Genomic DNA, 13,213 nt, shown 5'->3' with positions numbered 1-13,213 from the left:
ACCATGTGCTTCGAGCAGTAACACATGACTAATGCATTTGACTGGAATGTACATAACAATGATAATTAATTTTTTTTAAATAGTAACTCTTATGAAAAAAAGGATATGTTTACTTGTTCACAGCACAAATTCGTCATCCATATTTTACCTCCAGCTCTGCCATGATCTTCTCCTCCTCATCCTCATCCTCCTTCATCCCAGAAGCAGCAATAACCGGCGGTGTGGAGGAGGGCCGGGGCCCGTCAGAGGTTGAAGGTCGTCTGAGTTTAACAGGTGGAGTCTGAGACTGGACTTGTGAATCTGACTCATCACAGTTTTCTTTTTTTTCAGGTTTCTGTACAGAGCAGACAGTAAAGGAGGATTTCTATACAGCTCTCACGATATCATTATGGAGTTGAAATAAACATAATAAAGTATTCCTTACGTTAGCGCTCTTGTTAACGATGACTACCTCGCCACTGCTGTTGGTCGTGAGCCTGTGCCCTGATGGGAAACTTCGGCGTGGTGGTGGAGGTGGTGGAGACTTGGACGGCTTCTCTGTTCGGTACCGTGGAACAGTCAGCTCCCCTTTAGTCATTCAGTCCAAACAGGACACAAAGACAGAATGATCAAATGGGCTCACTGGTATGATGTAACCCTGAGATATTGGTTCTGCAAATATTATAACAAATGATACAGAGCCCTCCATGATTATTGGCACCTCTTGTAAAGATGAGTAAAAAGGGTTTGAAAAGATCCACCTTTTGGTGAAGTCGCTTCGTCCCACACTGAAAAAATGAGAAAAATCTAACCTTTAATTGAAATAATCTTATTCAGAGAAAAACAAATACCTCATCAGGAAATAATGCTTTTCAACAAAGACGCATGTGCCACTATTATTGACACCCCTGGAAAGGATAGTGAAAACAATGTAACTGAAACATGTTTACCATTTACATTGGACACTGTTGAGTTGATTGGCGTGTGTAGGAACATTCAAGCTGTACTTCATGACTTCCTGATTAACTGGGGAACAAATATGAGGTGAGACAGAGGCTAAATTCCCTCAACATCAACATGGGAAAGATAAAGGAACATGCAAAACAAATGAGGGAGAAGTGTGTTTACCTTCATAAGTCAGGGAATGGTTATAAGAATAAAGTTACTCACCTGAAAATTTCCATTTCTACTGTTAGGGCAATAATAAAAAAGTGGACACCAATTGGAACTGTTACAAACTCACCTGGAAGAGGAGCCAAGTTTATTTTGCCCCCATGCACAGTGAGGAGGAAGCAAGAGAGGCAACCCCTCCCCCCCCAAAAAAAAAACAAGGATCACTTGTTGGTGAATTACAAGAAAACGTAAAATCTTGGAGTTTCCAAGGCTCCAAAACCACCATCAGACTCCACGTCCATGCCAACAGATTATTTGGAAGGTTCCAGTAAAAAAAAAAAAAAAACTTTGTCAGTTAACTACAAACATAAGCACCTGAAGTTTGCGAAACTACTATAATTTTGACTGGAACCGTGTTCTCTGGTCTGATGTAACAAAAATGGAGCTTCTTGGCAACAAACACTGAAAATGGGTTTGGCGTAAAAAGAAGGAGGCTATAATGAAAAGAACCCGATTCCAACTGTAAAATATGGTGGAGGTTCTGTGACGTTTTGGGGCCGTTTTTCCTCCAAAGGCCCTGGAAACCTTGTTAGGGTCCATGGCATCATGGACTCCATGAAATACCAGGACATTTTAAATCACAATCTGGCTGCCTCTGTCAGGAAACTAAAACTGGGTCATCATTGGATTTTCCAGCAGGACAATGATCTGACGCACATGTCCAAATCAACACAAAAATGGTTCACTGAGCACAGAATCAAACTTCTGCCCTGGCCATCTCAGTCCCCTGACCTGAACCCCAGTGAAAACCTGTAGGATGAGCTGAAGAGGAGTGAGCGCAAGAGAGGGCCGAGGACCCTGGATGATCTGGAGAGATTGTGTAAAGAGGAACGAGCTCAGATGCCCTGCTCTGGATCACTGACCTTATAAAATGTTACAGGAGAGACTCGGTGCTGTTTTAGTAGCAAAGGAAAGGAGTACAAAGTATTAAATGCAGGGGTGCCAATAATCGTGACGTGTTTTTGTTGAAAATATTTTCTCTTTAGGAGGCATTTGCTTTTCTTTGGATAAATTTATTTCAAATTAAGGTCAGATTTTTCTCAGTGTTTCAGTGTGAGATGAAGTGACTTCACCAAAAGGTGGATTGTTTTTAACTAACCTTTATGGGGGAGGGGGGCAAAAATCGTGGCGGGCACTGTAGATTGTTCTGTCTGAGCAACTAGAGCCACAAAATTCTGACACGCCGATTATAGTAACAAGCCATATTACACAAATCTCAAACCTGTCAGCATACAGTGTTTCGCGAAATCCTTTTTTCCAACACTTTTCGTGATCCAAACATACTGCTGAGAATGGGTTCTGAAAGCTTTACATGTAAATATAAAAGTATTGATCGCACCCCAATGGTCCAAACCACTCTGGAATTTCATCTATATCATGATTATTGGAATATGTTATACGTTCTAGCATCCAGTTTACCAAATTAAGTCACATTATAGGATCCATACTTGGAAAAGGAATTTACAAACCACATTTGTCATTACATGACTCAAAGGATTATGGGATCTTTGCCAGGAATGCAAAGATCAGAGTCTCTAGCTTGATGACTGTAACAAATCTTGAGGCATATCCATTTTACTTTTGCATGTCAAACCTTAAAATGTCTAATTTTAATGGATTTGTCCAAGCTTGGGTTAATTAGTATCACTAGGGAAATAATCTTACCCGATTCTCTTCGTTGAATGCCATCCTTGCCAGCTGGTTTAGGTGGCGGCTTTCCCGGTTGGTGTTCAGGTGTACAGCTTGGTGTGGAGGATGGCGAAGCAGGTTTGGGTCGAGAGGAGAGCTGTGGTTTTGGGGGCACAGCAGGTTTGGAGATTTGCTTGGCAGCAAAATCCAGATCAGGGATGGCCTTCATCAGTTCTGCTTGCGTCTCCTCTAAGAGACGATTTATGTCCTGGGCACTAAACTGGGTTAAACTTGCCCGCTTTTCTTCCCAATCACGCTCTGCTGCCTAGACACACATGCACATAAATGTTGTCAGTATATATATAGATTTAATGTCGTTTTTGTGGCTTGAGACCAACTGTGATATATAATCCCCAGTAGCAAGTTCTGGTGCTACTATTCCAACTGGCTCCTCAATTTGTTTGAAGCCTTACCTTATCAACAAGTTTAAACCTATCTACCCTGTTGCTTGTACCCATGACAGTGTTCTATTTGTCATTACCCACAACATGTGACCATTGGTGAGGAATATGGACATGAAACAACCAGTAAATAGTGAGATTCATTGACTGCTATACCACTACAGACCAGTACAATGACACCGACCTCAATACCGTATGTCCGTCAGCCTCTCAGGTGGAGTCTTTTAGCCTCATGTGGGAATAAGATCCTGAGGTATTTTCAAATCCTCCACCAGGGTTAAGAAATTTAACTTGCTCATTCTCATCTTCTCAGCAAAACATTAGTATGTGTCCGAGGTCCACTTCTCTTAGTGCCAAGAGGACAAAATAAATTATGATGTTACCTCCGACCCAGTACTGGACACCTCTGCTTCTCACCTGTACCTTGATATTCTGGCCATGAAAACCACAAATCGGGATGGCAGGATGGCACATTCTAGAAATAGTCTGACATCTGATTCAGCTTCGACCTTCCTACAACAAAATCTGGAAGCCTGTGCCTCCAAATCACACACCCCTGGTACAACCCCGATTCCCAAAAAAGTTGGGACAAAGTACAAATTGTAAATAAAAACGGAATGCAATGATGTGGAAGTTTCAAAATTCCATATTTTATTCAGAATAGAACATAGATGACATATCAAATGTTTAAACTGAGAAAATGTATCATTTAAAGAGAAAAATTAGGTGATTTTAAATTTCATGACAACAACACATCTCAAAAAAGTTGGGACAAGGCCATGTTTACCACTGTGAGACATCCCCTTTTCTCTTTACAACAGTCTGTAAACGTCTGGGGACTGAGGAGACAAGTTGCTCAAGTTTAGGGATAGGAATGTTAACCCATTCTTGTCTAATGTAGGATTCTAGTTGCTCAACTGTCTTAGGTCTTTTTTGTCGTATCTTCCATTTTATGATGCGCCAAATGTTTTCTATGGGTGAAAGATCTGGACTGCAGGCTGGCCAGTTCAGTACCCGGACCCTTCTTCTACGCAGCCATGATGCTGTAATTGATGCAGTATGTGGTTTGGCATTGTCATGTTGGAAAATGCAAGGTCTTCCCTGAAAGAGACGTCGTCTGGATGGGAGCATATGTTGCTCTAGAACCTAGATATACCTTTCAGCATTGATGGTGTCTTTCCAGATGTGTAAGCTGCCCATGCCACACGCACTAATGCAACCCCATACCATCAGAGATGCAGGCTTCTGAACTGAGCGCTGATAACAACTTGGGTCGTCCTTCTCCTCTTTAGTTCGAATGACACGGCGTCCCTGATTTCCATAAAGAACTTAAAATTTTGATTCGTCTGACCACAGAACAGTTTTCCACTTTGCCACAGTCCATTTTAAATGAGCCTTGGTCCAGAGAAGACGTCTGCGCTTCTGGATCATGTTTAGATACGGCTGCTTCTTTGAACTATAGAGTTTTAGCTGGCAACGGCGGATGGCACGGTGAATTGTGTTCACAGATAATGTTCTCTGGAAATATTCCTGAGCCCATTTTGTGATTTCCAATACAGAAGCATGCCTGTATGTGATGCAGTGCCGTCTAAGGGCCCGAAGATCACGGGCACCCAGTATGGTTTTCCGGCCTTGACCCTTACGCACAGAGATTCTTCCAGATTCTCTGAATCTTTTGATGATATTATGCACTGTAGATGATGATATGTTCAAACTCTTTGCAATTTTACACTGTCGAACTCCTTTCTGATATTGCTCCACTATTTGTCGGTGCAGAATTAGGGGGATTGGTGATCCTCTTCCCATCTTTACTTCTGAGAGCCGCTGCCACTCCAAGATGCTCTTTTTATACCCAGTCATGTTAATGACCTATTGCCAATTGACCTAATGAGTTGCAATTTGGTCCTCCAGCTGTTCCTTTTTTGTACCTTTAACTTTTCCAGCCTCTTATTGCCTCGTCCCAACTTTTTTGAGATGTGTTGCTGTCATGAAATTTCAAATGAGCTAATATTTGGCATGGAATTTCAAAATGTCCTTTCGACATTTGATATGTTGTCTATGTTCTATTGTGAATACAATATCAGTTTTTGAGATTTGTAAATTATTGCATTCCGTTTTTATTTACAATTTGTACTTTGTCCCAACTTTTTTGGAATCGGGGTTGTATCTTCTTCATTCACAACATGGGAAATGAAGTCCCTCAGTAACACTTTGGAGTCACTCTCAAGCACCTGTACTACTTTCCCCAAGAAAACCGATTACTCTGAACTGCACAAACACTCTACCAAGATAAAACCTTACCCTGGGACCTATCTGGGTCCTATTACATGAGAGCTGTAGAGTTGAAGAGATACCACCCCAGTTAAGAAATTTAGTACCATTGCTTGCACTGTGGACACCACACCCAGGCTTGGATCAACTGGTCAGTCTCTGTAACCTCAATCCAGGCAGGATGCAATTTCAGTTTCATACCTTTTGTGGGGCTTTGGAATCGATCTTTGTCTGACATTTTCCCTTCGATTCACCACAGGTAGCCCTACTGGGAGCACTAAACTCCAGGTAACTTTGCCTTGAAGTTCAATATACAAACCTCTGACTCTGCAAGATCTTTTTCAGGGGGATTTATTTGATAGCACAGGCTGGATAAAGTTCTAAAACTGTCAGTGGAGAGGTTTTGCTTTTTGTCTTCCCACTGGAAAATCTAAGGTAGTGTGTTCCTGCGTCAAAAAATACAAGCTCATCCTAAATAGTGAGGATGCATCAAAATGATGTAATCAAAAGAGAACCAGAACAACGCAGTTACCAAGAGGCTACGATGCATAATTTTTCCGTTATCAACTTGTCATCTGTTGAATGCATCTTTTCTACTATCTTCACCTGGCATATACCTGGTTCTCTTAATTCTAATCTCATGTGTGAGCCCAGCAATGAAAGTGAACAATTGCACAGTAAGCACACACACACACACACACACACACACACACACACACACACTAATAAAGCAATACTGGAAATTTGTGTTACCAGACGGACTTCCACAGACACGCCTTTGTCTGTTTCTCTCCATGTTGGCAGATCCTCGATGCCACGGCTCTTTGGTGTGCCTGCCGAGGTCCCATCCTGCTCAGGCATGCTGCTGTCCATAACTCCCGTGCTTGCCAGCCAGTTCCCAAGAGCAGTAGTGCCTGCTAAACCAGCAGCACCACTCAAACTCGAGCCCAGACTGGTGCCAAGAGCACAAGACAGACTGGCACCAGAGCCTGGAAAGAAAACAGAGTCAATTTTCAGGGTTGCATAAAGAGTTTACGTTGATGGACTTCTTTAGAAGGACGTCCATGTAGTAATTACAGTAACTCAACATCTAATTCCACAGGTTCTTAACCCTGATCCTGTAGCACCCCAAGTTCTTCACATTTTGGGTTGGGAACCGGTGACTTAAATCAATTATACATTACAAGTGGAATATAGTACCTATGCTGGCAGAGTTGGTCATCAAGGAGCCTGACAGAGCAGTAGTGCCTGTTAAAGTGCCTGTCAAGTCAGGCAGACTGGTCAGGGAAGGGCTGGTTAGGATGTCCAGATCACAGCTCTTTGTAAAGTCAACATCGCTGGAGCTGCTGAAGTCTTCCGGAGTCTTCCATAGGCCTTCCGATACCTGCCTGTAAGCAGCAGCAGCAGCAGACATAGACGTTTAGTTGTTTTTCAACTCTGCAGTGGATTTGTTGTATATATTTATATGGGTCCATCTATGAATTTTTTTTGTTTGCATGTACGTGAGCGTTACCTCCTCAGCAGCGCGAGTGTATCCGTGATGTTTCTGCAGCGTTTCAGTAAAGCATCAAGCCTCAGCGGTTCCTCCTTCAAAAACTTCACTGCCTCAACCTCCACTCGCAGCACCACGCGCATTTTACTTTGCAGCATCGGGAATTGATCTAGACAGACATACACCCCCACATGAATAAATGTGAACAGAACTGCAGAATTTTGTGTCCTTATTGTTTTTATTAGTCATCTTGGATTCTGGCTGTGAGCTTCATCCTGGTTTCCGATTGACCAATTTTTAGGCACTTTCTGTTCCTGCACTCACTCTTAAGTTTGGTGAGCGTCTCTCCAAGCCTCCGGAGCTCCTGGCTTTTCTGTTCCACTTCTTGTTCCGTCACCAAGCGATGGTTTAGCCCTGCCCCTGTCTTCATTTCCTCCACGGAACATTCCAGATCACTGGAACCACAAAACACACATGCAAGCCTCGACCTCTTGTGATTTGTATAAATGTTATCTCTCGTCCACGAGAACTAGATACATTGTTAAAAAACTGAACGAGCTAATCTTCAAGAGTACCAAATAATCACAGAGTAATCAAGTTATTTAAACCATCACTGAGCCTATAAATGGAGAAAATGGTACACAAAAATTATCTAGCATTTTAATATAGAACACTTTCTTAGACTTCTGTGAACAATTTACCAATTTTTTTTTCATGCTGTACCAATTTTTTTTATTGTTGTATTGCATCAAAAAAGCATTGTCAGTGGGCATCCCTGGCTCATAAAGTCAGTTAGATTTGCTCATAACAAATGAACAAATTTTCAAATGTGTTTAAATGACTATAGCTGCTCATAGAAAACTTAACATCTACCATCCTTTAAACTTTTCACATCTGTGGCTTCAATACTACTTCTAGCAGAATTAAATAGTTTAACAACTGCATCGTATAACCAAAACCACAAATTCATTAACAAGTTAGATAACATTTGGTTAGCGATTTTAACCACTCGCCATTTTTGCTGTAACGCCGATTCCAAAAAAGTTGGGACACTGTGTAAAACATAAATAAAAGCAGAATGCAGTGATTTGCAAATCGTTTTCAACCTATACTCAATGGAATACAGCACACAGACAAGATATTTAATGTTCAACCTGATAAATTTTTATTGTTTTTTGTAAAGATACACTCATTCTGAATTTCATGCCCGCAACACTTTCCAAAAAAAAGTTGGCACAGAGGCATGTTTACCACTGTGTTACATCACCTTTTCTTTTAACGACACTCAGTAAGCGTTTGGGAACTGAGGACAATATTTGCTGAAGTTTTGAACGCAAAATTCTTTCCCCATTCTTGCCTGATATACTGTAACACTTCAGTTCTAGGGTCCCTGTAGACATATTTTGTGCTTTATCATGCACCACACATTTTAATGGGAGGCAACAGACCAGTTTAACACAAGCACTCTCTTACTATGAAGCCACGCTGTTGTAACACATACAGAATGCGACTTGGCATTGTCTTGCTGGAATAAGCAGGGACGTCCCTGAAAAGAAAAAAAAAAATCATTGTCTGCACGGAAGCATATGTTGCTACAAAACCTGTATGCAACTTTCAGCATTAACGGTGCCTTCACATATGTGCAAGTTACCCATGCCATGAGCATTAACATGCCTCCATACCATCACAGATGCTAGCTTTTGAACTTTGTACTGGTAATGATCTGGATGGTCCTTTCCCTGTTTAGCCTGGAGGACTATGATTTCCAAAAACAATTTGAAACGTGGACTCGTCAGACCAGAGCACAGTTCTCTACTTTGTGTCAGTCCATCTCAGATTAGCTCACACCCAGAGAATTCAGTGGCATTTCTGGATGTTGCTGATATTTGGCTTTCGCTTTGCATTTGTCGATGCAGCAATTAACTGTGTTTCTCAACAATAGTTTTCCAAATTATTCTCAGGCCCACGTAGCAATATCTTTATACAACCACGTTGATTTTTAATGCAGCGCTGACTAAGGGATTGAAGGTCACAAGCATTCGATGTTGGTTTTCGGCCATGACCCTTACACGCAGAGGTTTCTCTGGATTCTCTGAATCTTTTGATGATATGATGGATTGTTGATGGTGAAATCCCTAAATTATTTGCAACTGTACATTGAGATACATTGTTCTTAAAGTGGTGAACCTCACCTCATCCTCGCTTGTGCACGACTGAGCCTTTCCAATGACCATTTAGCCTGCTTACCTGAAGAATATCCAAACAGGAGGTTTTTTTTTTTTTTTGAGCATTCATCAACTTTCCCAGTTTTTTTGTTGTCCCGGTTCCAACTTTTTTGGAATGCGTTGCAGCATCAAATTCAGAATGAGTGTATATTTACAAAAAACAATCAAGTATATCAGTTTGAACTTTAAATATCTTATCTTTGTATTGTATTCAACTGAATATTAGTTGAAAAGAACTTGCAAATTTTTGCATTCTGTTTTATTTGTGTTTTACACAGCATCCCAACTTTGCTGGAAATGGGGTTGTAGTTACAGAAGAACAGACAACTACAGTTGTAGAGGGAATGTTAAGATTGGGTAAGCTAGCTTGTACTGTTCAACTGAAAAGTACAAATTCACTAGCAAGCTAGCAAAGTTTTGGTTAGGTATGTTAACCACAAGACAATTTTTCTAGCAGGCTTGTGTTATCAATGTGTTTCTGAAAACAAGTAGCCAAGCTTGCTATTAAGTTCACTTGTCAAAAGTCAAAGTCCCTCCCATGCCAGGACCCGATCTTCTCAGGCAGGTTCCTGTCCCCGTACTAACCAGCGCATTGGGCGGCACCGATCTCAGTTTCCATAGCCCTCAGTCTCTCACCTATTACATAGTTAGGAGTACAGTAGGGGCGCCAGTCCTCTGGTAACTGCAAAAGTTTGACTCCCTACTCGTGTTTGTATTGCAGAGTGCTTGCCAGACGTCAGTAGGTACCATTTTGATAATGGTCTTTGGGATGACCCGACCATGAGTAAAACTCACAATCTCCCATTTGAGAAGCAGACACGCTAACCACTAGGCCAACTCATGGGAAGCTAGCTAGTATTAGGCTGTTATACTGTATTGTATTATTACAGTAAGGAGAAAGGTGAATGGTATCATGTGATGAAGTTTGCAACTCACTCATGACACTTTTGGAATTTTCTTGGGTGATGCGGATTTGATTTCATGCGACTCCAAGGACTCATTCCCAAGACTTAACTTTAGCAATAGGTTATGTTCAGTCATGTGACTTTTGCTTGCAAGTTTACTTCCGGTGAATGAAGTGGTGGTCAGGCAAACCAATTTGGCCACTGTTATGCAAACCGCTCGTGAAACCTTCTCCGACTGTTTTTGCAGTTTAGAGGCCAATGCACGGTCAAGGTACCTTCAGAAAGTCGCTCTTTGCAATGGGATAGATCCTTAAGCATGAACAAAGAAGGATTTTTCCTACAAGTTGGAAAATCATCCATCCATTGAGTTCCATGACATCTCAATCTACCTGGTGCTGCAGACATTGTTCTTCACGGATGAACAGATGAAAACCTGGAAGAGCAGGGAGGCAAACAACTTTTTATTTGTGGCTGGGTTAAAGATCTGGGGATCAGCACACTACAAGATAAATCCTGCATCGTTTTTGCCCGGCTAAGTCGGAATTTTTGGGCTTTTTGTACGCGTCTTTGAGATGATTACTCGGACACTAACAAGTTTTAGTATCAGGTGTAAACAAACCAGAGCCACTCAATTCCCAATCCTCCCTGCTCGTCTCTTCTGGGTAAATCGCTCAGAAAGATCCACAGAAACCCCGTTAAAGACCTGGGGATTGATGAAACAGGACAGAGAAGCTATCACAGCTCACTGTAACTGCGTGGCCAGGTAAGCAGTTTCATGCTGTTCACTCGTGAGCTGCTTTTGTGTTTACGTGAATCATCTCGATTATCTTATCTCTCTAGTTCAGTGTAGGAGCCTAATCTACATACATCATCATCCTTGTAAAAATTGCTTGGACATCCTGATAAAGTGAAAACATATGCACTAGTTTACAATATGGCAACCATGATCAAACAGTAAACAAAAACACATGTGAAGACTTAAGTGTCTCATGAACTTCAAAACATTACAAAATAAAGGAAAATGGTGACAAAAGTGATGTGTATCCAAACTAAATCAATTGACGGAATTTACAAACCTTTCACGAAGTGATCACGGCAAACTCAAGCGTTCTTCGACTCAGCTCCCTTCCATCGCAGCAAAAGATTCAAGAGCCTCCTTTCTCATTGTCTTTTGGTAAAATCCTTTGTTCTTTCACCCTTTATCACTTCGCAGGGAACCCAGAAGAAACTTATCAATTTCACGGTTTGGTTGATTCGAGCAGCGCAAAACAATGCAAGCGCAGGGCATTTTAACGACTAGCAAAGCGCCCCAGTGATAGTAATGCTTTGTGAACAGCAAGCTTAGCTGACCACCACTTCACGTCTTGCATATCTAATGAGGTGGATGCGATGTCGGATGCAACCCACCTATTCAAGCATCGAACTGTCTGTAAGATAGGATTGGAGATTCAGCTAATAATGAAATGGTGATGGGTAATATTAAATCAGAACATGCTAGTTTGTTTGCGTTAGCTCACTGTAGCTGCTGTATAATCAGTTCCTCTTCGTTGAGATAGCGCAGTCTCTCTTCTTCCACGAGGAGGCGCTGGCGTTGCAGAGGATCTTCCTGCGTCCGAGATGCTTCAATCAGGCAAAGACCCAAATCGGCCTCCGCTTGTCTCAGCAAAGTGTGCACCGAGTCCTGATTCTGCATCTGAAAACATGTCAACAATATCAAAATCACTCACTAAAGGTCTGATTAGTAAAGGACAGTATCTTTTGCAGGAATTCTCCATCATACCTGTATTTTGCGTAATTGTGACAGCTGCTTGCGTAGCTCCATCGTACTCCGTTGCAAGTCACTGAGATGCAAATGCATTTGGGAGCGAGACATTGTAATCGGCTGAGATGTTCCAGCGGGCGGTGGTGGCATCAGGGCCAGAGGAGCCAAAGGAGTCGTGGCTGCCAGAAAGGAGAATCGAGGTCAGGAAACAGCAAGGATGGAGTTAAGCCACTCCAGTCTGGGTTTTTGTTTTGAAATGAAATTTGGTTGCCTGGAAACCGAGTTGATGAAGATTTAAAAATGGTACCTGACATAAAATCATGAATGGCTCACTAGTTAATGCAACACAGTGTTATTTCCCCTTCATTGAACTGGCTCTTCCGCCAGCTGAAATTTATCCACGCTTGATCTTACCACTGGTTTAAGTGAAAAAGCAGAAATGCATCTCCTGTATCGCCTTAACAAGGGGTCAAAAAAAGAAAAAAATGCTTTGGCTTAACTGTAGGCACGTTTGCTAATTTGAGACTCTTTATCAGCGTACTTTATGCATACAACTGTAAATACGTAGTAATATTTTTAAAGAAAAGTAAGGCAAGTATAATTTAAAAAAAAACAAAACAGACTAATAGTTAACCTCAGTGATACAGATATACTGTATCTCAGGTTTGCTTCATCACAACACCTCTATGGGTTCTGAACATGCAACACACATCTACTTTGTACATTTCCCTCAAGTAATGTAAAACACACACAGGTTGCATCCAAGCAACGTCACGGTCATCAGCACTATTGCTCTCTTTGGAAAAAGGGAACAGAACATGCCGCTGATGAAACCGTTTACGAGGATTCATTCCATTGGTCAGGGGTTGCACTACAAACATTCCAGGATTGTCTGGGTTAAATACACACACACACACTGTAACAGGGTCTTCAATGTCAGGGATCTAATTTTCCCTGGCTCCATTCCGTATAATCTCCAGCAGGTACCAAATATCTCAGTCCACTGTTTTTCATTTGATCAGTTATGCAAAACTATAACAAAATGTACTGTATTACGCTTATATTTCTCATATTAAATTAAAATATATCTTGAACATCCTATAACAGTAACTCTGACTGCAGGGCGAATCGCAGTTTTGTGTTAATGCACTCGTTCTAACACACACTCTTAATTAGTCTCTAGACATTGCCTCAGTTACTACGTTCATCATATTTTCTCCACAAAGGTGTTTGCCCTTCAGTGAAAGAAGCACATGCTAAATGTTTGAATTATCCTAACTTGTATAATGCTACTACAGCAGTTTCAGTAATTAGTT

General features: G+C 41.5%; 1 protein-coding gene across 3 annotated transcripts in view; it reads right to left on the bottom strand.

Moving 5' to 3' along the window:
* The window catches only part of srcin1b (SRC kinase signaling inhibitor 1b), a 50,711-nt gene that overhangs the window by 2,710 nt on the left and 34,788 nt on the right, over positions 1-13,213 (bottom strand). For all 3 annotated transcript variants that reach the window (XM_060921103.1, XM_060921104.1, XM_060921105.1), the window contains 9 exons: positions 11,916-12,076; positions 11,653-11,828; positions 7,330-7,460; positions 7,027-7,174; positions 6,714-6,901; positions 6,267-6,502; positions 2,818-3,106; positions 425-567; positions 149-334 (listed from right to left, as the gene is read on the bottom strand). In XM_060921103.1, the coding sequence (XP_060777086.1) occupies positions 149-334; positions 425-567; positions 2,818-3,106; positions 6,267-6,502; positions 6,714-6,901; positions 7,027-7,174; positions 7,330-7,460; positions 11,653-11,828; positions 11,916-12,076 (1,658 nt within the window). The remainder of the gene's footprint in view (positions 1-148; positions 335-424; positions 568-2,817; positions 3,107-6,266; positions 6,503-6,713; positions 6,902-7,026; positions 7,175-7,329; positions 7,461-11,652; positions 11,829-11,915; positions 12,077-13,213) is intronic.

This window comes from Neoarius graeffei, chromosome 5, assembly GCF_027579695.1.
Source record: "Neoarius graeffei isolate fNeoGra1 chromosome 5, fNeoGra1.pri, whole genome shotgun sequence".
Lineage (NCBI taxonomy): Eukaryota > Metazoa > Chordata > Actinopteri > Siluriformes > Ariidae > Neoarius > Neoarius graeffei.
Note: the sequence above shows the minus strand (reverse complement) of the source record. Positions and strands in the feature narration are given on the sequence as shown.